This window comes from Dipodomys ordii, unplaced genomic scaffold (assembly GCF_000151885.1).
Source record: "Dipodomys ordii isolate 6190 unplaced genomic scaffold, Dord_2.0 Scaffold153, whole genome shotgun sequence".
Taxonomy (NCBI): domain Eukaryota; kingdom Metazoa; phylum Chordata; class Mammalia; order Rodentia; family Heteromyidae; genus Dipodomys; species Dipodomys ordii.
This window is the reverse complement of record NW_012267369.1, coordinates 1,459,381-1,482,078: the sequence shown is the minus strand read 5'-3', so window position 1 is coordinate 1,482,078 and position 22,698 is coordinate 1,459,381. Positions and strand designations below refer to the sequence as shown.

Below are 22,698 nucleotides of genomic sequence, written 5' to 3'. Positions count from 1 at the left end.
AAAAAAAAAAAAAAAAAAAAAAAAAAGAGAGAGAGAGAGAGCTGGGACAGTACCCAAGCCCAGAGCTCAAGCCCCAGGACAATAAATAAATAAGTCTTCTTAGCTGAGTGCTGGTGGCTCATGCCTGTCATCCTAGCTATTCAGGAGGCTGAGATCTGAGGATTACGGTTCAAAGCCAGCCTGGGCAGAAAAGACCATGAGACTCTTATCTCCAATAAATCACTCAGAAAGCCAGAAGTGGTGCTGTGGCTCAGGTGGTAGAGCGCTAGCCTTGAGCTGAAGAGCCCAGAGTTCAAGCCTCAGGACAAAAAAAAAAAAAGAGTCTTCTTTATACCACCACTACCAGCACTGAACTTGTGGGGAAACACTCCGTACATAATGGAGCAAGAAGGGCCTGGTGGTTCTTTTTAGGCCAATACAGGGCCCCAAGCAGTCTCTGTCAATCCTGACATTAGCAGGAAAGGGAAATACATACTGAAGTCCTCTCACCTGTCTAAGGATGGACACATGCTGATTTTGTAAAGCTTCCTCAGACAATTTAAATTAACTGAATCAAGTTGGGCACTGGTGGCTCAGGCCTTTAATCCTAGCTACTCAGGAAGCTGAGATCTGAGGATCACAGTTCAAAGCCAGCCCAGGCAGGGCAGGAAAGACCGTGAGACTCTTATCTCCAATAACCTCCACCTGCTGCGCACCAGAAATCCAGCGCTAGCCTTGAGCACAAAAAGGTTCAGGGACAGTGCCCAGGCCCTGAGTTTAAGCTCCAGGACTGGCAAAAAATAAAGAGCATTTTTGGAGATAGGGTCTCTGTTGTGCAGCCTGGCCTGTGTCCAAGTAATTTGCCAGCCTCAACTTCCCAAGTAGATGGGACTATATCTGCATACTTTCATTCTTGGCTTATTTTTAATGTCTGTCTCATGGAAATCAAAGCCACCATGGGCCAAGTGAGACACTAAGTCTGGAAAGGCTGCCAGACAATATTGAAGAGCTACTAGTTAATTACTGGTTAATGGCAGATCTAGACTCAGAACCCAGTTCCCTCTCCCGGACTCTTCCACAGGAGAAGGGTAACAAGTGCATGGGAAAGTAGGCAGTATGCCAGAGCCAACAGGACTCCTTAGTCTGGCCAGCTTGGAGGAAAGGAGAGTCATGAAAATAACCATTTGTCAGGTTCCAACAGCCACCCCACACACTGCAAAGAATGCAAATTACATTTCAAAGGAGAACACTCAAGTTTCCACTACATGCCAAACTGAAGGGAAGAGAGGCCCAGAGCAGGACAAGGCTCCAAACCAACCTTACAGCTCAAATTCTTGAGAAACACTTACCCTGAATCTCCCAGGATGATGACCTTCAGCAACACCTTCTTCCTAGAGGTCATCCTTCAGACTATAGGAGGAGAGGAGAACACAGTGAGCGGATGGGAACAGCGGGAAGAAGCACCTTTGCTGTATCTATTCTAGGCAGCCCCAGAGCAGGTTCCGGAGCAGTCTGAGGGTTCTTCTACTAGAACCCCTAAGACCTGGATAAACAAGAGGGCCTCCAGCAGGGTGCCAGTGGCTATAATCCCAGCTACTCAGTTGGCTGAGTGAGATCTGAAGATCAAGGTTTGAAACTAGCCCACCAGGAGGGAAAGTCTGTTAAGACTCTTATCTACAATTAAAACTACCACAATGACAAAAGCATAGGTGTGGCTCAAGTGGTAGAGCGCCAGCCTAGAGCTGAAGAGCTGAGGGACAGAGCCCAGGTCTGGAGCTCAGGCCCCACGATCCACAAAGAACAAAAACAACAACAACAAAAAACTATTTGTTAAGAGCTGGGAAGGTGGCTCAGTGGTAGAGTGCTTGCCTTGCATGCATGAGGCCGTGGGTTCGATTCCTCAGCACCACGTAAGCAGAAAAAGCGGGAAGTGGCACTGTGGCTCAAGTGGTAGAGCACTCGCCTTGAGCTGAAAAACTGAAGGACAGCACCCAGGCTCAGAGTTCAGGCCCCACGACTGACAAAAACAAAACAAAAAACAAAAAATTATTAACAGCTATTTTTGTTTGTGTCAGTTATGGGGTTTGAACTCAGGGTCTGAGCACTGGACTCTTTTTTGCTCAAGGCTAGTACTCTATCACTTGAGCTACAGCGCTACTACTGGTTTTCTGGTGTTTAACTGGAACTAAAGAGCCTCACAGACTTTCCTGCCCATGTTGGCTTTGAACCATGATCCTCAGATCTCAGTCTCCTGAGTAGCTAGGATTACAGGCCTGAGCCACCAGTGCCCGGCACAATTATTTTATTATAATTGTTTTGTGTGCACTCTGGCACTGGGGCTTAAACTCAGGGCCTTGTATTGTTTGGCTTTTACACTCATGTCTGGTGTTCTACCATTTGAGCCAAATCTCCACTTCTGGCTTTTTGCTGGTTATTTGTAGGTAAGTCTTTCAGGAACTGGACACCAGTGGCTCACACCTGCAACCTAGCTACTTAGGAGGGTGAGATCTGAAAATTGAGGTTTTCAAAGCCTGCCATAGCAGGAAACTCTGGGAGACTTATGTCCAATAAACTACTCAAAAGAGCCAGAAGTGGCACTGTGGCTCAAGTAGTAGTGCACTTGCCTTGAACAAAAAGAATCTCAAGGGCAGTACCAAGCCCAGAGTTCAAGCCCCGGGACCAACCTTCCCTCCTCTCCCCCACCCCCACCCCAAAGACTCTTAGATTTGCCTGCTTGGCTGGCCTTAATCCATGATCCTCAGATCTCAGTCTCCTGAGTAGCCAGGATTACAGGTGTCAGCTACCAGTGCCTGGCTGGTCGCTATTAATTTCTGCACCAAACACAGGTGACCAGATGACAGAGCAGAGTCCAATAGGAAAGAGGATGAGAGCAGGTTACAGAGAGGCATTTCGATACTGCTGCCAGCTGTCTTGTCCGCAGGCAGTAGGGCACAAGACCACAAAACCAAAGCATTAGCTCTGACTGCAGCCTTCCCCTTCCTCACTTCCCCAGGATCAGACAAAGAGCAAACTGATTTCTTAGATTCAGCCCACACCTGGAAGCAGGTGGTAGCAGGCTGGTTGCAGTTGAGTGCGAGTTCTCCAAAGAGTCCACTCAGCAGAAGGCTCAGAAATCAGGGACACGGAGCCTGCCGAACCACCTGACTTGGTGCTCCAGTTCCTCAGGGAGCAACTACCCCAGCCTGACCTCAGGCTCTCCAGAGAGTCACCAAGCCCAAGGAAAGCCTGGGGTGGCTCATAGGTGTTTACAGCCCTAACCACTGAGATGCAACACCCTAATCAGGGCACAGGATCAGAAGTGTTATCCGCCCTTATTTAGCTCCCAAGTAAACAGTGGGAAAGTTCACCAAGGTTAAGTGCTGGTGTAGGGGAAAAGTACAGTTGTAACCCACAGACACTGCTCAGAAAATTGGGACACTGAGTCAAACTATAAACCTTGCATAATTTCTTTTTCTTTGGTCGGTCATGGGGCTTGAACTCTGGGCCTGAACGCTGTTCCTCAAGCTCTTCGGCTCAAGGCTAGCACTCTTTGAGCCACAGCGCCACTCCCAGCTTTTTCTGTTTATGAGGTGCTGAAGAATTGAGCCCAGGGCTTCATGCATGTGAGGCAAGCACTCTACCACTGAGCCACCTTCCCAGCCCACTTGCATGACTTTTGCCACTTCATTTTCTTGAGGAATTTCCCTAATTTTTTAATTGTGAAAATACCGTATAATAGAGGGGTTACATGGGAAAGATAATGAGTACATTTCTTATCAAGCATTGTTGCCTCCTCCTTTGTTTCCCCTTCCCATCTTCCCCCCCTACCCGCCCCCCCCGAATTTCCCTAATTCACACTGTAATCACCAACCACTGTGGTTGTTCATAGGCAGAAACTCCAAATGAGGAAACAAGACAAAAAAAATCTGAATAAACAAAGACATTTTAAAGTAAGAATACTCAAGATAAAGATGTGAATTCTCCATTTAAAAAATAGCAGGGAGGGCTGGGAAGGTGGCTCAGTGGTAGAGCTCTTGCCTTGCATGTATGAGTTCAATTCCTCCCCTGGGTTCAATTCCTCAGGACCACATAAGCAGAAAAGTGGCACTGTAGATCAAGTGGTAGAACACTAGTTCAGGCCCCACGACCGACCAAAAAAAAAAAAAAAGCAGGGATGGAGTGGGGTGTTTACTGGGGCTTGAACCCAAGGCCTGGTGCTCTCATTCAGTTTTTTACTGAAGGCTGGCTTCCAACCACATGAGCCATGTGCTTTACTTCAGCTTTCTGCTAGTTGACTGGAGATAAGAATCTCTTGGATTTATCTGCCTGGGCTGACTTTGACTCTCAATCCTGGTACCCAGCTTCTGAGTATTTTTTCCTTGGAGGAGGGGGGCGAGGGTCGGTCCTGGGGCTTGATCTCTGGGCCTGGGCACTGTCCCTCAGCTCTTCTGCTCAAGGTTAATGTTCTACCACTTGAGCCACAGCAGCCACTTCTGGCTTTTTTTGTTTATGTGGTGCTGAGGAATCAAACCCAGGGCGTCATGCATGAGAGACAAGCACTCTACCACTGAGCCACCTTCCCAGCCCCCAATTCTGTATTTTTGTTTTTTTGGTCGGTCGTGGGGCTTGAACTCTGGGCCTGGGCGCTGTCCCTTAGCTCTTCAGCTCAAGGCAAGCGCTCTACCACTTGAGCTACAGCGCCACTTCTGGTTTTCTGGTGGTTTATTGGAGATAGGAGTCTCACGGTCTCTCCTGCCCAGGCTGGCTTTGAACCTCGATCCTCAGATCTCAGCCTCCTGAGTAGCTAGGATTACAGGTGTGAGCCACCAGCGCCCGGCCAATTCTGTATTTTTATATAAGGTACTTTCTAAGACTTGTAGGGCTAGTCACTGTGCCACTTTTGTTGGGGGGTAGGGGGTAGGGAGAGGTACTTCTTGTCTTAAAAAAATAATAGAAGGGGGGAATAATAAATAGTTGTATTGTCAAAGCTTATAGAATTCACAAACTTTATAGGCAAGATAATAACAATTTGCCTTGTGAAGGTTAAAATGTTTGTGACTTTAAGTATCACTATCCTACAATACTGTGAAATTTGTGAAATTTATGTAATCACTTAATCTCAATAAAAATTATATTAAAAATAATAAAGTCAGTTATTTCACCAAATTAAAATCCTCTCTGGCCTATCTCTGATAACCAGTCTTGGGCTAGGAGGTGAACAAGTTTTGCTACTGTAGAATATGAGGTATAGAAACATTTAGCATATACCTTCTAAAAAGGTCTAAGGGGGAAAAAAGCAACTAGTTAATTTTTGATAAAAACAGCTCAGAGAAAGTGTTATTCTGCATACAAATTTGGACTTCTGTCTCAAGAGATTAAATCAGAAAGGGTAAAGTTGGAACAAGTAGACCTCAGTGAATGCCAGCACCAGCTCATTTTACTTACTCCAATGGCTAAAAACATCACTAAGGGTTTGTGAAGCAGCAGCAAAGGATGAGGCCCCTCTTCGCAGGGAAAAAAAAAAAAAGAAAAGCCAAAGGTGAATAAAAAGCCCCCTCAACAGGGCTTTGGAGCCAGGAGGGAAAGCAGGAAGTGACCACTAACGGCAGGCAGGCAGGCAGGCCGGCCACCTGGGGAAGCCTGAGAGTTAAGACAGCTCAGCGAGACCGAGGAACTCAAAGGGTGGCATGTCTTTTGGGAACAGGATTCAAGAGCAGCCACTCCTACTCCCAGAGGTTAAACTAATCCAAGAAAATCTGTGGGCAAGAAGAACACAACAGACTAGGTTAACTTAAAAATAAAATAAAAATGGCTTATGTTTTTTCAGTAACTCAAGCTGGGCACTGGTGGCTTGTGCTGATAATCCTAGCTACCCAGGATGCAGACTTTTTAAAATTGTGGTTTGAAGCCAGCTGGTGAAGATAAATCTAACACACTATATCTCCAATAACCAGCCAAAAACCAGAACTGGAGCTGTGGTTCAAGCAGTAGAGTACCAACACAGAGTTAAAAAGTGAGAGCCATACGCCTTGACTTCAAGCCCCAGTACCAGTTTAAAAAGTTTAGTAATTCTGTCACCTGTACTTTTTTTGAGACAGGGTTTCACTATATTGTCCAGGTTGGCCTCAAACTCCAGATCTTTCTAACTCAGCCTCCTAAAGGGGCTGAGATTATCGGTATGCACCACTGACATAGTGAGTTGGGTACTTGTTTGTAAGTAGCCTTTGTCTGAATCCTGTTACTCTGCTCTCTCTCCTAGCCTTGACCTGCAGCACCTCCCTTAACTGGCTAAGTGCTAGTTGCCTTTCAGTCAACATAAATGTTTCGGAATAACCCAAAACTCCTAGTCCAGTGCTACCCCTCGGGGTACAAGGGTTTATCTGTGATTCCCTAGTCTCTTCAAGTCAGATCACAGAGAAGAATACCCAGTCCTCTCCACAGAGCCCCAGGCAGCCTCCAACCTTCCTTCTGTCACTGTCCAGGACCTAAGATGCTCAGAGCACTCTGCAGCCTCACCAGGGAGGTCTCCCTCCTCTCTGTTCTTACCACACCACGCAAAGGCCCTGAAAAACCAAAGGCTGCCACCTGCCATCTCAGAAGAAAACTCTATTAGTGAGGGCAAAGGGAAAGTGGACAGCAGTTGCATGCCAAAGCAGCAGGAAGTGTGTGGAGTAATGCCAAAGAAGTAGGTCTGTGTCTCTGAAGACCAAGGGGATTTCTTAGACCCAAGAACCCTGCAGAAGAGCACGGGTGAGGGGAACAGGGATGGTCTTAGGCACGGTAAATTTAAATAACTATTGGCACACAAATAGGAGTGGCATTTTGTACTCATTTGTTTTATTTGGTTCACATACGTATCTAATATGTACCCAGAGGAAGGCAGACATGGTAAAAACACGAGTATCATGGACTTGAGCAACAGTTCAATTTTCACGGCAGGTAGGAGCTAGTTACCAAGCTGTGATCAGCTTCAAGTGGACTCTGCCAAAAGAGGGAGCCTGTCCAGACATGTATGTCTGGGAGCAGAGACCCTGGTATTCTCACCCTGACCAGTGCATCATCTGCAAACTGTGGGAGCCATTGCTTCAAGACTCAAGGGTCTGCCAGGTCCGGTGGCTCATACCTGTCATCCTAGCTCCTCAGGAGGCTGAGATCTGAGGATCACGGTTCAAAGCCAGCCTGGGCAGGAAAGTCCGAGTGATTCTTATCTCCAATTAACCACCAGAAAACCAGAAGTGGCACTGTGGTTCAAGTGGGAGAGCACTAGCTTGAACTGAAGAGCTGAAGGACAGCACCCAGGCTCAGAGTTCAAGCCCCATGACCAAGGGGAGGAGGGGAGGGAGAGATTTAGATTTGTCTGTCCAGGATGTCTGTTAGCTTTTTCATTCAAGGTTGGCACTCTAGCACTCCATTTCCAGTTTTTTGCTGCTTAATTGTAGACAGTCTCACCAACTTTCCTGCTCAGGCTGACTTCAAACCACCAGATCTCAGCCTACTGAGGAGCAAGGATTACAAGCTTGAGCCAAGTGTCTAGATATTCTGAACTTAGGGCCTTACATTTGCTATACAGGTGCTCTTCTCACCTGAGCTGAGCCCCCAAGGCAGAAGTACTGACAGTCTTGTTCATCAGAAAGTATGCTCTGCTGGTATGATCAGGTTAGGACCAGTTTGCTCTTGCTCCTAGACAGTCATGGTCGACTGGTAATTTTTATTTAAGCCTCCTGGGTAGTTGATTTTAAAATCATAAAGTCAGAGAGGAATCAAACACTTAGTACACTCTTGGGCCATTAGCTCTCATGAAAGATCTATGTTCTGTTTCCTATTTCTTCTGGGCTGTCTTCCTTGTTAGTGAGCACCCTGTTCCTATCTGTCCTGTGGAGCAAAGCAACTGTACAGGCAGACTTGGTCTAAGTTATTTCAACAAGTAGAAATTTCTTGAACCAAAATACCAAAGTACTCAGGAGTGTTTAATGGCATACTTACTCTTCTACACCCCACTTTTAGCAGACAAATTTAAGTAGTTCTGCCAGTCAACCTGTAATCCTACCAACTCAAGGATCACAGCTGAAAGCCAGCCTGGGAAGGGAAACCCAAGAGGCTTGATTTCCAATGAATCAGCAAAATGCCACACTGCAAAGTATGGCTCAAGTGGGAGAACGCCAGCTGTGAGCAAAAAAGCAGGGTTAGAGTGCCAAGAGCTCGAGTTTAAGTCCCAGTCCCAGGCCAATGTGCATATGCCTTCATCTAACTCTGTAGTTTTGGGGTTATAATAAAGAACAAGTGGGCTGCGAAGGTGGCTCAGTGGTAGAGTGCTTGTCTTGCATACCTGAGGCCCTGGGTTCAATTCCTCAGCACCACATATGCAGAAAAAGCTGGAAGTGGCGCTGTGGCTCAAGTGGTAGAGCTCTAGCCTTGAGCTGAAGAGCTGAGGGACAGCGCCCAGACCCGAATTCAGGTCCCACAACCGACCAAAAAAAGTAGTAGTAACATGATTTGGTTTAGTATGTTGGTGAGGAAAGATTAAGAGAATTAAACATTAAAAAAAAAAAAAAAGAATCCTTTCCAGTTCCTGAAGAGTCAGCAGAAACGTGGTTTCCATTTTCCATCGCCCAGCCCTTTTAATCTTTACAAAGTCTACCCGAAGCCTAGGAAAAACAAAACTCACCCATCATTTTTACTTCAAAACTACCAGAATTTCCCATCTTGGGTTTTAAATTCATTAGCATAAAGTTACAGCAATACTCCTTTATTACAGTTCACATGTTACCGTAGAAAAATATAGCTAAGATTTAGCATTTTAACCATTTACAATAGGGGTACAATTCTGTGGAATAAGACACCATTTTAAAAAAAATCATTACAACAGACTTTAAATCCCACTTTAAAGTATCAAAAGAGGGGATTAAATTTGGTGCCTAGTATAAGGAAGGACAATGTAAACACTGGGCTCAGAGCTCTCTACATGGGAAGCCCAACATATTTTTTATTTTTAATTTTTCTGTCTGTCGTGGGGCCTGAACTCTGGGCCTGGGCGCTGTCCCTCAGCTCTTCAGCTCAAGGCTAGCGCTCTACCACTGAAGCCACAGCGCCACTTCCGGCTTTTTTCTTATGTGGTGCTGAGTAATCGAACCCAGGGCCTCAGGCATGCAAGGCAAGCACTCTACCACTTGAGCCACAGCACTACTTCCGGTAAGCCCAACATAAATGCTTATCAGGAATGGCACCATCAGTCAGCAGGCTTATATAAAGAGAATATTAAATGCTAATTGCATTGCAGCAGTGCTTAAAATCATCTTACTCAGCTCACTATTTCAACACACTGAGTTAAGTACAATCAGAACTTGCTCCTATAATTACTCTAAAATTCCAATTATTTTTAAGCCATATAGCCTGGCAGCTACTACTCTATAATAGACGTGCTTCCTTTTACAGAAGTATCTGCTGTGCAGAACTAAGTCTTGAAGATCTAAATAAAGGACAACTAGCTCGGAGGACAAGCTAATTTGGGGAAACAGGTCCCAACACATAGGTCTATTCAGAAGCTGACCTGAGAATCAACAAAGATTCATTGTACAAGGCCAACTGCTAAACTTGCAAAGATTACTATGAGAGTCTCCCTGCTCTGAGGTTGGCTTAAAATTAGAGTCATTGCTGCCAGGTGCCTGTGGCTCACACCTGTAATCCTGGCTTCTCAGGAGGCTAGGATCTGAGGACTGAGTCTTGAAGCCAGCCTCAGACAGACAAATCTAAGAAATTCTTACATCTTACATTTAACTAGCAGAAAGCTGGAAACTGCCAGGTGCCAGTGGCTTATGTCCATAATCCCAGCTTCTCAGGAGACTGAGACCTGAAGATCGCAGCTCAAAACCATCCCAAGCAGGAAAGTCTGTGAGATTCTTTCTCCAATTTAACCAACCAAAAATCTGAAACCAGAGCTATGACTCAAGTGGTACAGCACCAGCCTTGGGCAAAAGAGCTAAGAGACAGTACCAGGCTCTGAGTTCACAAGCCCCAATACCAACACAAAAAGGAAAGGAGAAGAAAGGGAGAAAGAGGAAAAGGTAACTAGGCAAGGTGGGGGGGGAGGAGAAGGAGAAAAAGAAGAAGTGGGGGAAGAGGGAAGGGAAGACAGCTGTAAATAGAGATACTGCTTGAGAGTTAGAGCACCAGGGGCTGGGAATGTGGCTCAGTGGTAGAGTGTTTGCCTAGCATGCATGAAGCCCTGGTTTGATTCTTCAGCACCACAGAAACAGAAAAGGCCAGACGAGGAGCTGTGGTTCAAGTGGTAGAGCAAAAGAAAAGCAGGGACAGTGTCCAGGCCCTGACTTCAAGCCTAAGGAATGGCCAAAAAAGAGAAGAGCACCAGCTAGCTGTGAGTGGATTAAGAGCACAAGCCTCTGAGTTCCCACCCCAATACCGGCACACACAAGTGTACTTGCTCATTGCCTAAGCATACAGGGAGGTAATGATGTTTATGCAATATTAGATTTCATTCAAAGAGTGAGATGTGGGAACTATAAAGGACCTTGACTTTTGAAAGCATGTATCAGAGCCAGATGCTGGCGGCTCACACCTGTAATTCTAGCTACTCAGGAGGCAAAACCAACTCAGGCAAGAAAGTCCATGAGGCTGGGAAGGTGGCTTAGTGGGAGAGTGCTTATCTAGTATGCATGAAGACCTGGGTTCAATTCCTCAGTACCATATAAACAAAAAAAGCCAGAAGTGGTGCTGTAGCTTAAGTGGCAGAATGCTAGCCTTCAGCAAAAGTAGTTCAGAGACAGTGCCCTGGCCCTGAGGTCAAGCCTCAGGACTGGAAAAAAGAAAAAAAAAAAGTAAAGAAAAAAAGTCTGTGAGACTCGTTTCTCCAATTAACCACCAGAAAACTAGAAGTGGAGCTGTGGAGCTATGGTTTAAGGTTGTAGAGCACAAGCCTTGAGCAAAAACTAAGGGATACTACCCAGGCCTCCAGTTCAAGCCTCTCCACCAACCAAAACAAAAGCAAAAAAGCAAAGTATGCATCAGTTGCCATAGTTGAACTTTTAAAGTAATCAGCAACTGTAATTAAAAGAACAACAAAATCTTTAAACACAAAATAAAGAGCCAGAAGTGATTAATCTAGGTAGGCTCAGAAAAAGCTTTCCAAAAAGACGCTTTTTTCTTTTTTGTGTGTTGATCATGGGGCCTGACCTGAACTCAGGGCTTGGGAACTGTCAGAGCTTTTTTTGCTCAAGGCTAGTAGTGTTCTACCACTTAGCTACAGCTACACTTTTGGCTTGTTCTGTAATTAACTTATCTGTCAGGGATGGTTTTGAACCTTGATCCTCAGATCTCAGCCCCCTGAGTAGCTAGGATGGCAGGCGTGAGCCAGCGGCGCCTTACAAAGAGGCTTTCTTTATACTAAGCTCCTGCCTAGAGGTGGGTCTTCTAAGCAAAGGGTTAGAACAGAAACTACAAGACCCACTGGTCCCATATGTTCATAACACTCGATCTAGAGGCTGGTGATTTTTACGAAGCTCTGGAAAGGCAAAAACAGGACTACCTTTCACTGCCACATCCTTTCGTTCAACAGAGGCTTTAACAATCAAGGGGTTGGTTAGCTGACTAAAAGGATCATTGGGGGGCTGGGGAGGTGGCTCAGTGGTAGAGCGCTTGCCTTGCATGTATGAGGCCCTGGGTTCGATTCCTCAGCACCACAAAAAAGAAAAAAGCCAGAAATGGCACTGTGGCTCAAGTGGTAGAGCGCTAGCCATGAGCTGAAGAGCTGAGGAACAGTGCCCAGGCCCAGAGTTCAGGCCCCATGACTGGACCCCCCCCCCAAAAAAAAGGATCATTTTGCCAGTACATCTGAGCAATAATGAATCTTTGAACCTTAAATTGCAGGAACCATTTGTTTTTTGTTGTTGTTTAAACAAAACATTTCTCCTTATAGATGCTTGAAATCAAAAAAAGATTTTCTTAAAAAAAAAAAAAAACAACTTTCTTGGCAGGCATCGGTGGCTCACGCCTGTCATTCTAGCTACTCAGGAGGCTGAGATCTAAGGATCAAGGTTCAAAGTCAACTCTGGGCAGGAAAGTCCGTGAGACTCTTATCTCCAATAAACCACAAGAAAAACCAGAAGTGGCACTGTGGATCTAGTGGTAGAGTGCTTGCCTTGAGCTGAAGAGCTGAGGGACAGCGCCCAGGCCCAGAGTTCAAGCCCCATGACCAACCAAAAAACAAAACAAAAAAAAAAACCAACTCTCTTAGGGCTGGATGGCTCAGTGGTAGAGCACTTGCCTTGAATGTATGAGGCCCTGGGTTGGATTCCTCAGCACCACAAAAGCAGAAAAAAAAAGCTGGAAGTGGCGCTGTGGCTCAGGTGGTAGAGCGCTGGCCTTGAGCTGAAGAGCTGAGGGGCAGCGCCCAGGCCCCATGATCAAAAAACAAAACAAACAAAAAAACAACAAGTGATCATACATGGATAGACAAGAAAACCTAAATTTCAGGTAATGTAGGGTGCTCTAAGGCTGAAGCAGAAGCCAACATTTTCAGGCTGAGGAGGAAGTGCTAAGAAACAAAGTATCCAAAGTTTCCCAACACTTTGCTTCTATATTTCAAAAGCTACTTTACCACAAAAGGGATACAAGACAGCTATTACTTAACCTTGCCAATACTAGTTCCTTTCCAAAGCAGTTCTCTGTGGTTTCAGCATCCATGATTTTTCTAATCCCATAAATTAAACCGACACAACTTCAATTTTCTCTTTTCTACAGGTTCAGTTACTGGGCTTTACTGGCCTTCCTCACGGCCTTTAGCGTCACTCTAGGCGTAGCACATGTCTCCGGACTGTGCTCCTGTCTTTCCTCATTTCAATCTGCAGTATTTGTTGCTACTGGATCGGTCTTCTTAAAGAGACAGTAAACTCAAACGTACCTAAGTAGAGCCAGGTATGGTGGTACATCTTGTAATCCCAGTACTTGGACAGCTGAGGAGAAAACTAAGTTCAAAGCCTGACTGGGCTACACAGTAAAACCTTGTCTATAAAAAGAAGGCAAGAAGCCAGGGGCTGGTGGCTCACGCCTGTAATCCTAGCTACTCAGGAGGCTGAGATCTGAGGATCACGTTTCAAAGCCAGCCCTGGCAGGAGAGACTGTGAGACTCCTATCTCCAATAAACCACCAGAAAACCGGAAGTGGCGCTGTAGCTCAAGTGGTAGAGCGCTCGCCTTGAGCTGAAGAGCTGAGACAGCGCCCAGGTCGAGTTCAAGCCCCACAGCCGACCAAAAAGAAAAAAAAAGAAGGCAAGAAAGACTGTGAAACTCTTCTCTCCAATAAACCACCAGAAAACTGGAAGTGGTGCTCTGGCTCATGTGGTAGAGCGCTTGCCTTGAGCTGAAGAGCTGAGGGACAGTGCCCAGGCCCAGAGTTCAAGTCCCAGGACTGACCAAAAAAAAAAAAAAAAAGAGAAGAGCTGGGTGCTGGTGGCTCAAGCCTGTAATCCTACCTACTCAAAGAGGCTGCAGCCGGGCACCAGTGGCTCATGCCCGTAATCCTAGTTACTCAGGAGGCTGAGATCTGAGGATCACGGTTCAAAGTCAGCCGGGCAGAAAAGCTTGTGAGACTCTCATCTCCAACTAACCTCCAGAAAACTGAAGTGATGCTGTGGCTACAGGGGGTACAATACCAGCCTTGAGCAAAAAGAGCAAAGACAGTGCCCAGGACCACAGTTCAGGGCCCATGACAGACAAAAAAAAAAGTTTATGAAATTGTGAAGGAAAAAATTTCAAGCTACTTCCCATCACACACTAACTTCAAGTTCCAGCCAAAGTATATACAAGATGAATGTTCAGGCACAATGGAGTGGAGGACACAAACACAGGTGCCAACCAACAGACTGTGTTCATATTGCTTAATGACAAGATTGAGTTTTGAGAAATGCATCATCTGGTAATTTCATCCTTGTAAAAACGCCATCAGGGATGCTTACATGGCCTAGATGGTCCCAAGATCACAAGACAGTCTGTAACCTCAAGGGATTACTATCATGAAGAAAACACTGTTGCTTGGCATCTCACTGTATGGAGTTCAGCACGAACTGAGGTTCAGGCGTGGGACCGCAATCCTGCTTCCTCAACCTCCTGGGTACTGACATGAATCGCCACACCTGGCTTTCTTCTAAAACCAGGGCCTGGAGTCTCAAGCTTGCAGGGAGTACAAACTTGCTGTAACTCTGTGATCAGCACACCTGAAAACTTCTAGCATTCTGGTGAATTATTTAGCTTCTTTTGCTTTAACAGAAGCATCCTCTGAAAGTATATTTAATGGAGGATACAAAGAATGCTCTACAGAAGTAAACTTAGATCTTCTCTAAAAAAGCTCTTTATTTTTATTTTTTTCCAGTCCTGAGACTTAAACTCAGAGCCTGGGCACTGTCCCTGAGATACTTTTACTCAAAGCTAGCACTCTGTAACACTTGAGCCATGCTCCACCTTCAGCGTTTTCTGTTTACATGATACTGAGGAATTGAACCCAGGGCTTCATGTAAGCACTCTACCACTAAGCCACATTCCCAGCACTAAAAAAGGTTTAAAAGGTTTTTGGGGGCCAGGCACTGGTGGCTTACACCTGTCTGTAACCCCCAGCTACTCAGAAGGCTGAGATCTGTCACCTTGCTCATGTGATTGTAACCCCTCTGTACAATATTTTCACAATAAAAACTTATTAAAGCCGGGCGCTGATGGCTCATGCCTATCATCCTAACTACTTAGGAGAGGCTGAGATATGAGGATCACAGTTCAAAGCCAGCCTGGGCAAGGAAAGTCGGTGAGACTCTTATCTCCAATAAACCACTAGAAAACCAGAAGTGGCGCTGTGGCTCAAAAGGTAGAGAGCTCGCCTTGAGCTGAAGGACAGCACCCAGGCCCAGAGTTCAAGCCCCATGACTGACAAAAAAAAAAAAAAAAAAGGCTGAGATCGAGGATCAGGGTTCAAAGCCAGCCCCAAGCAGTAAAGTCTGTGAGATTCTTATCTTCAATAAACCACCAGAAGGGGCTGGGAAGGTGGCTCAGTGGTAGAGCACTTGCCTTGAGTGCATGAGGCCTAGGTTTGAGTCCTCAGCACCACCTAAGCAAAGAAGAAAAAAGCTGGAAGTGGTGACTCAAGTGGTAGAGCGCTAGCCTTGAGCTGAAGAGCTGAGGGACAGTGCCCAGGCCCAGAGTTCAGGCCCCATGACGGGACCCAAAAAAAAATAAAAATAAAAAAATAAATCACCAGAAAACCAGAAGTGGCGCTGTGGCAGAGCTGAAGAGTTCAGGGACAGGACCCAGGCCCAGAGTTCAAGCCCATGACCAACAAAAAAAGAAACATGACCAATATGGAGTACCACAAACCATTTACTTTTAGCCACATCGTAGTTCTTAGCTGGATTCCTATTAAATACTAGCACACCTGAAAATCACACACCCTACTTAAAATCATCTGAGTAAAAATGTATAGCATGCTCTTTTACTGCACTCAGGTTTTACCAATTCCTTATTTTCATGGCCTACCACCATCACATGACTGCTTACCTAGCTCCCAAGTTCTGTTGCATTAACCTATCTGCAAGGTTATAGACCCAACTTTCTCCCCTTTCCTGGAGGTGCCTCCAGATCAACAAAATCCACATCAAGAGGGGGATCTCTGTCCAACCCCAATCCAAAATAACTATTTAGATGAAACCAACTCACCTCATCAGCAAACATTCTGTGTATGCATATAAATGTTTACAGATGTATATTTTTAGTACAAAAGAAGGCATATTCCCACTTGTATTAAGTATCCTATAGAATATTTTTGATCAGCCCTCAAGAATTGTCTTTTTGTAGGTATAAACAGAGATGGTACAAAGAGTTCTTTGCAAAATTTCTTGTTCTATCAAAAAAATTTTTTTTTGGGGGGTCAGTCGTAGGCTTGGGTCCTGTCCCTGAACTTTTTTGCTCAAAGCTGGTACCCTACCACTTTGGGCCACAGCTCTACTTCCAGTTTTTCAGTGGTTAATTGGAAATTAAGAGTCTCACAGCCAGGCGGTTCACACCTGCAATCCTAGCTACTCAGGAGACTGAGATCTGAGGATCACAGTTCAAAGCCAACCCGGGCAGGAAAAGTCTGTGAGACTCTTACCTCTAATAAACCACCAGAAAACCAGAAGTGGTGCTGTGGCTCAAATAGTAGAGCATTAGCCTTGAGCTGAAGAGCTGAGAGACAGCGCCCAGGCCCAGAGTTTAAGCCCCAGGACCAAGGAAAGGAAGGAAGGAAGGATGCTCAGTCTCACAGACTTTCCTGCCCAGGCTGGCTTTGCACCACAATCCTCAGATCTCAGCCTCCTGAGTAGCTGGGATTACAGACGTGAATCACCAGCACCTGATTCAATATGCCATTTTGTATTCATTGACACACATAAGTCTAGAGATGTAGTTTAGTGGTAGAATACTGGCCTAACAAGTCTAAGGTCCCGGGCTTAATCCTAGCGTCACAAAACATGCTACAAGCAATAATAACAGCAAACACACTGTCTTCAAGTCTACTACCCATCACGACTGACACACCCTCACTCTCTTTTGTAGATGGCTCTTCCTGTGTCACGCAGCCAGTCAGAAAGCCTCCCCAAGGGCAGAGTCTCTGGGCCTCTCCCTGGCACAGCGCTCATATAGCACGTCCCAGGAAGCCTGCATGGTGACTTCACCTTTTTTTTTTGTTTTGCCCAGTCCAGGGGCCTGAACTCAGGGCCTGGGCACTGTCCCTGAGCTTCTTTTGTTCAAGGCTAGCACTCTACCACTTGAGCCACAGAGCCATTTCCGGCTTTTTTTGTGTATGAGGTACTGAGGAATCATGCATGCTAGACAAGCCCTCTGCCACCCACTGAGCTACGACTTCACCTTTTCTCCTTCTCCAGTATCCACAGGAGTAGAGCTTGGGGAGGTGGGAGGCAAAGAACCACCTCACTCCTCAGTTTCTGACAAGTAGTGTTTGAACAGGTGCACACGCCACCTGAGGGAGGTGTGCAGGCAGAGCTGGCAATGGCATAACCATGCGCGCGCTTCCGTCTCAAGTAGTACTGGACTCACCTCTCGTCAGAAACGGGGCGACAAGCTGGGTGCTCTGCAGGCTCAGCTGACCTCACAGGCTCCTAGAACTGCAAGCCAGAGACAGTCACTGGGCAGGAGGGGCTGGAGACGGGATTTTACACAACATCTTGCAGAAATGATTAGTACCTCTTTGTAACCTTTCAAAAACCAGCCCAAGGACAGAAGGACTGAGCTGACACAATGTACTCTCCCTACCTAGAAGCTTTCTCCAATTCAAAAGCCCTGAAAATAAAAACTAGCCCCAAAGTCCACTCTATGTATGAAAATTAATCCCCACTTTATGTGTCAAAATTAATAATAAAGCAGAAAAGAAATATTTTAATATTATGTATACAAATCCATGTGGAATCCACTATTAGGAATCCTCTACCAGGAATGATAGAAAACACCTAACATGTTCAAATTAGACAACAGTTAACTGGAAAGAATCCATTTAGATTACAGATGAAGTGACTGTATGTTATAATACAGCAAGAAAAAAACAGAGAACACAGAACATGAACTGGTTAGACACTTTATGAACATAATTTAAAGTCCAACATTTGCTTTCTAAGGTCTTTTTTTCGTTTTTTTTTTTTTTTTGTCAGTTGTGGGGCTTGAACTCTGTGCTTGGGCGCTATCCCTCTGCTCTTCAGCTCAAGGCAAGCGCTCTAACAGCTTGAGCCACAGCGCCACTTCCTTGAGCCACAGCACCACTTCCAGTTTTCTAGTGGTTTATTGGAGATAAGAGTCTCATGGACTTTCCTTGCCTGGGCTGGCTTTGAACCTTGATCCTCAGATCTGTCTCCTGAGTAGCTAGGATTATAGGCGTGAGCCACCAACGCCCAGCTCTAAGGTCTTTTTTTTCCAACCTATTACTTAAAGCAGTATGAACACAGAATTAAAGGTAAGTACTGCTGCTCCAGCAAATCCAGGAATTCCTCAGATTAAGAACTGCTACTTGCCAGGTGCCAGTGGCTCACACCTGTCATTCTAGCTACTCAGGAGGCTGAGATCTAAGGGTCACAGTTCAGAGCTAGCCCGGGCAGGAAAGTCCGTGAGACTATTATCTTCAATAAACCACTAGAAAACCGGAAGTGGCACTGTGGCTCAAGTGGTAGAGCACCATCCTTGAGATGCAGAGTTGAGGGACAGGGCCCAGGCCCAGAGTTCTAGCCCCAGGACACCCCCTCACACACTCACACAAAAAAGAACAGCTACTCTCTGCACAAGACCTGTAAAATGGTAGGTAGGTAGATAGGTAGGTAGAGAGAGAGAGAGAGAGAGAGAAAATAAAGAGGACAATATACATGATATCTAAGACTAAGCTCTTGAGCAGACACAATGGCACATGCCTATAGTTCGAACACAGAGGCTGAGTCAGAATTATAGTATTTTAAGGCCAGCCTAGGCTAATACAGAAAGACCTTGTCTCAAAAACAAAAGCATCAGATACTGAGTTTGAGTCCTGGACAAAAGAAAGAGAAGCTGGGTGCTGGTGGCTCACACCTATAATCCTAGTTACTCAGAGAAGCTCAGATCTGGGGATCCCAGTTTGAAGCCAGCCTGGACAGTGCAGGAGACTCCTATCTCCACTAAATACAAATAAATAACTAAACAGAGACAGACACAAGCCATAAATGGTTCTGTGGCTCAAGTGGTAGAGCACTAGCCATGAGCAAAAGAAGTTCAGGGCCAGGGCTGGGAAGGTGGCTCAGTGGTAGAGCGCTTGCTTTGCAATCCTGAGGCCCTGGGTTCGATTCCTCAGCACCACATAAGCAAAAAGAAAAAAGCCAGAAGTGGCGCTGTGGCTCAAGTGGTAGAGCGCTAGCCTTGAGCTGAAGAGCTGAGGGACAGTGCCCAGGCCCAGAGTTCAGGCCCCGCGACTGGACCCCCCCAAAAAAAAAAGAAGTTCAGGGCCCAGACCCTGAGTTCAAGCCCTTGGACCAGCCAAAAAAAAAAAAAGTCCAAAGACCTTTTTCCTTCAATAATCATTCCATACTCCAGCATACTCCTAGCCATATCTGACACTATTGTGCTTCAGTATTTCAGCTCTGGGCCCACTGATAAGATTACACCTCAGGACACCTTGTGTGGTGTGACTCACTCTGGCCAGTGAGCTGTATGTAGTAGTGATATGTCATGTCCTGGCTAGAACAATCAACTATAGCACAAAAGCCTCCACTAGTTCTTTCTCTTTTTGCCAAGACAGCTTTATTACATATTGTCACTGCTCCTTCAGAAGTACGAAGCCAGGCACCAGTGGCTCATACTATAATCCCAGCTACTCTGTAGTTCAAGCCAGCACAAGCAGAAAAGTCTGTCAGATTCTTATCTCCAATTAACTGCCAAAGGCAGGAAGTAGAGCTGGGCAAGTGGTAGAGCACTAGTTTTGAGCAAAAAAGCTCAGGGACAGAGCCTGGACACAGAATTCAATCCCTAGGGCAAAATCTCCCTCTCCCCCACCCCACCCATACCAGAGACACAAGGATACACAGCATATGATTCCCTTTACTCAAGTTCAACAAAATTAGGCACTGTTAAAAGTTAGCTCACTGGGCTGGATTACAGCTCATGCCTATAATACTAGCTACTTAGGAGGCTGAGATCTGAGGATCATAGTTCCAAGCCAACCAGGGCAGAAAAGCCCAGGTGAGACTCTTTTTGTTGTTGTTGTTATTGGTTGTGGTGGCTGAACTCTGGGCCTGGGAGCTGTCCCAGAGCTTTTCTACTCAAGGCTAGCGCTCTACCACTTGAGCCATAGCTCCACGTACAGCTTTTTTCTGCTTATGTGGTGCTGAGGAATCGAACCCAGGGCCTCATCAAACACTCTACCACTGAGCCACCTTCCCAGCCCGAGACTCTTAACTCTTACAATTAACCACTCGAAAACCTGAAGTGGAGCTGTGACTCAAATAGAAGCTAGTCTTGAGCAAAAGAGCTCAAGGACAGCACCTAGGCCTTGAGTTCAAGCCCCACAGCCAACCAAAATAAATAAAATAAAAAGAAAAAATAAGTAAATAGCACACTGACTACCCAGAAGACCATAATGGCAAGGAGGAGAAACAAGAGAACTTCTGAGTTTATGAAAATTTCCCAAGTTATTCACCTATCTGTGCATTTTCTGAATGGTTGCATCTTTACTAAAATAGATAACAAATTACTTTAAAATATGGGCAACACTTTATTCACTGCCAGCGTTGACATACATCTTCCCCTCAGCCACTCCCAAGATCCTTCGGGGCAGCTCCTCCCAGCCCTCCAGTCCCCACCAGGATCCCTGGCCACTCCCACTCTGCACACCTCACTCTCCACCTACCTCACCACTAGCCTGAGCAACCACCTGGACAGGAGCAGATGCTATAATGCTCCCTCTCCGGGAAAGATACGGCCCTCTGATACTAACCTTTCTCCTGTGCATGTCTGCCTCTGCGTGGCTCCCGTGGGATAGCCAGGATGGATTCTTACAGTCCCTATGACAAATTAACCTTTTTCTGGAGAGAGAGACACTTAAGGTTCGGCTATTAACACTAACATTGGTAAATGTTAGTACCTGCTGCATGCTCAGTGCTAGTACCAACATCCCTAGCTCCCCATCACTGATGGTGTACGAAAATGTAGCAAGGATCCAAGAAGATCTGTCCTTCCAGTTCAATGGTCACACCCAGGATAAGGTGATTCACTAAAGAATCAAAGTATGTGTGGCTGGGAAGGTGGTTCAGTGGTAGAGCGCTTGCCTTGAATGCATGAGGCACTGGGTTCGATTTCTCAGCACCACATAAGCAAAAAGAAAAAAGCCAGAAATGGCGCTGTGGCTCAAGTGGTAAAGTGCTAGCCTTGAGCTGAAGAGCTGAGGGACAGCGCCCAGGCCCAGAGTTCAGGCCCCACAACCGGACCCCCCCCCCAAAAAAAAGAATCAAAGTATACATTCAAAAGAAGAAAATAACCAGCTTATACTTTGATCTCTGGATAGTGAATCACAATTTTTTCTTTGTTTCTTACTTCCTAGCTCTTTTTTTTTAAGAGCTAGTTTAATAATCAGCCAAAAGACATGTGATTTTAAATGAAAGACTTAATGTCATGAAAGTAATAGAAAACGCAGAAGAGTCTATCAGAAAGTTCATGAGCTGGTTTCAGTAGACAGATAATTCCCAACACCCAACCTCAGCCATCTCAGGAAAAAATGAATTTGAGCACCAAGAGAACATGTAAACTGTAAGCACTTTACAAATGGAGGGCAGGAAGATTTCTATAAAACACTTTGGGGGGTTGGGAATGTAGCTTAGTGGTAAAGTGCTTGCCTAGCATGCATGAAGCCCTGGGTTCAATTCCTCAGTACCACACACAGAAAAAGCCAGAAGTGGCTCTGTGGCTCAAGTAGTAGAGCGCTAGCCTTGAGCAAAAGCAGCTCAGGAATAGCACCCAGAGTTCAAACTCCAGGACAGCAAAAATAAAATAAAAACTAAACAGTATGTTGGTTTTTTTTTCAGGACTGCCAAAAACAAAACAAAAAACACTTTATTTTTATTTTTGCTGTCCTGGGGTTTTATTAAACTCTGGGTCTGGGCTCTGTTCCTGAACTTTCTGCTCAAGGCTAGCGCTGTACCACTTGAGCCACACACTACCACTTCTGGCTTTGAGTAGTTTATTGGAAAGAAGAGTTCTACAGCCTTTCCTGCCTGGAACGGCTTCAAATCGCAACCCTTGTACCTCAGTCCCCTGACTAGGTTGAGCTACAGATGCCCAGCAAAACACACGTATTTAAAAACAAGCAAGCAAACTACCACCATCAACTGAATGGCACAGGCTCTTTACCAGGGTCTAGCTCAGGGGACCCAGAGCTATTTCAGGTAAGTCCACAATGCTGGTAGAATAACAAGATACTACCTTTATATATAAAAGGTAGTGTTTTTCATTAAGCTTATGCTGTGGTTTTAAAGATTAAAGTTCCTTTGGCTGGGTGCTGGTGACTCACCTATGATCCTACTACTCAGGAGGCTGAGATCTAAGGACCATGGTTCAAAGCCAGCCCCGGCAGAAAGTCTAGGAGACCTTTTTTTCCTTCCAGTCCTTGGGCTTGGGGCTTGAACTCTGGGCCTGGGCACTGTGTCTTAGCTCTTCAGCTCAAGGCAAGCGCTCTACCACTTGAGCCACAGCGCCACTTCTGGTTTTTTGGTAGTTAATTGGAGATAAGAGTCTCATGGACTTTCCTGTCTGGGATGGATTTGAACTATGATCTTCAGTAGCTAGGATTTTACAGGTGTTGACCACTAGCACCTGGCTCCAGAGCTTCTTTTGCTCAAGGGTAGCAATCTACCACTTTAGCCATAGCACCACTTCCGGCTTTTTCTATTTGTGTGGTACTGAGGAATTGAACTCAGGGCTTCATCCATACTAGGTCAGCACTCTACCGCTGAGCCACATTCCCAGCTGCTGTGATACTCTTATTCCAATTCATCACCAAAGAGTCAAGGTGGAGCACTGGTTCAAGCAGTGTAATGCAAAAATTTCAGGGACAGCACCCAGGTAGTGAGTTCAAGCCCCAAGATCAACACAAATAGTAAATACATAAAAATTTGCCGGGCGCTGGTGGCTCACGCCTGTAATCCTAGCTACTCAGGAGGCTGAGATCTGA

General features: G+C 45.7%; 2 protein-coding genes across 3 annotated transcripts in view; one reads left to right on the top strand and one right to left on the bottom strand.

The window, feature by feature from the left end:
• Positions 1 to 17,162, bottom strand: part of Rab7a (RAB7A, member RAS oncogene family) — a 35,223-nt gene extending 18,061 nt beyond the window's left edge. Inside the window, exons 1-2 of one of the 2 annotated variants that reach the window (XM_013032335.1) lie at positions 17,064 to 17,162; positions 1,329 to 1,389 (exon numbers count right to left, since the gene is read on the bottom strand). In XM_013032335.1, the coding sequence (XP_012887789.1) occupies positions 1,329 to 1,381 (53 nt within the window). In that variant the 5' untranslated portion in view covers positions 1,382 to 1,389; positions 17,064 to 17,162. The remainder of the gene's footprint in view (positions 1 to 1,328; positions 1,390 to 17,063) is intronic. The other variant, XM_013032334.1, reaches the window with a different exon arrangement.
• A 790-nt stretch (positions 17,163 to 17,952) lies between these two features.
• The window catches only part of Rpn1 (ribophorin I), a 62,027-nt gene continuing 57,281 nt past the window's right edge, over positions 17,953 to 22,698 (top strand). The window contains exon 1 of the mRNA XM_013032307.1: positions 17,953 to 17,970. Coding sequence (XP_012887761.1) covers positions 17,953 to 17,970 — 18 coding nt within the window. The remainder of the gene's footprint in view (positions 17,971 to 22,698) is intronic.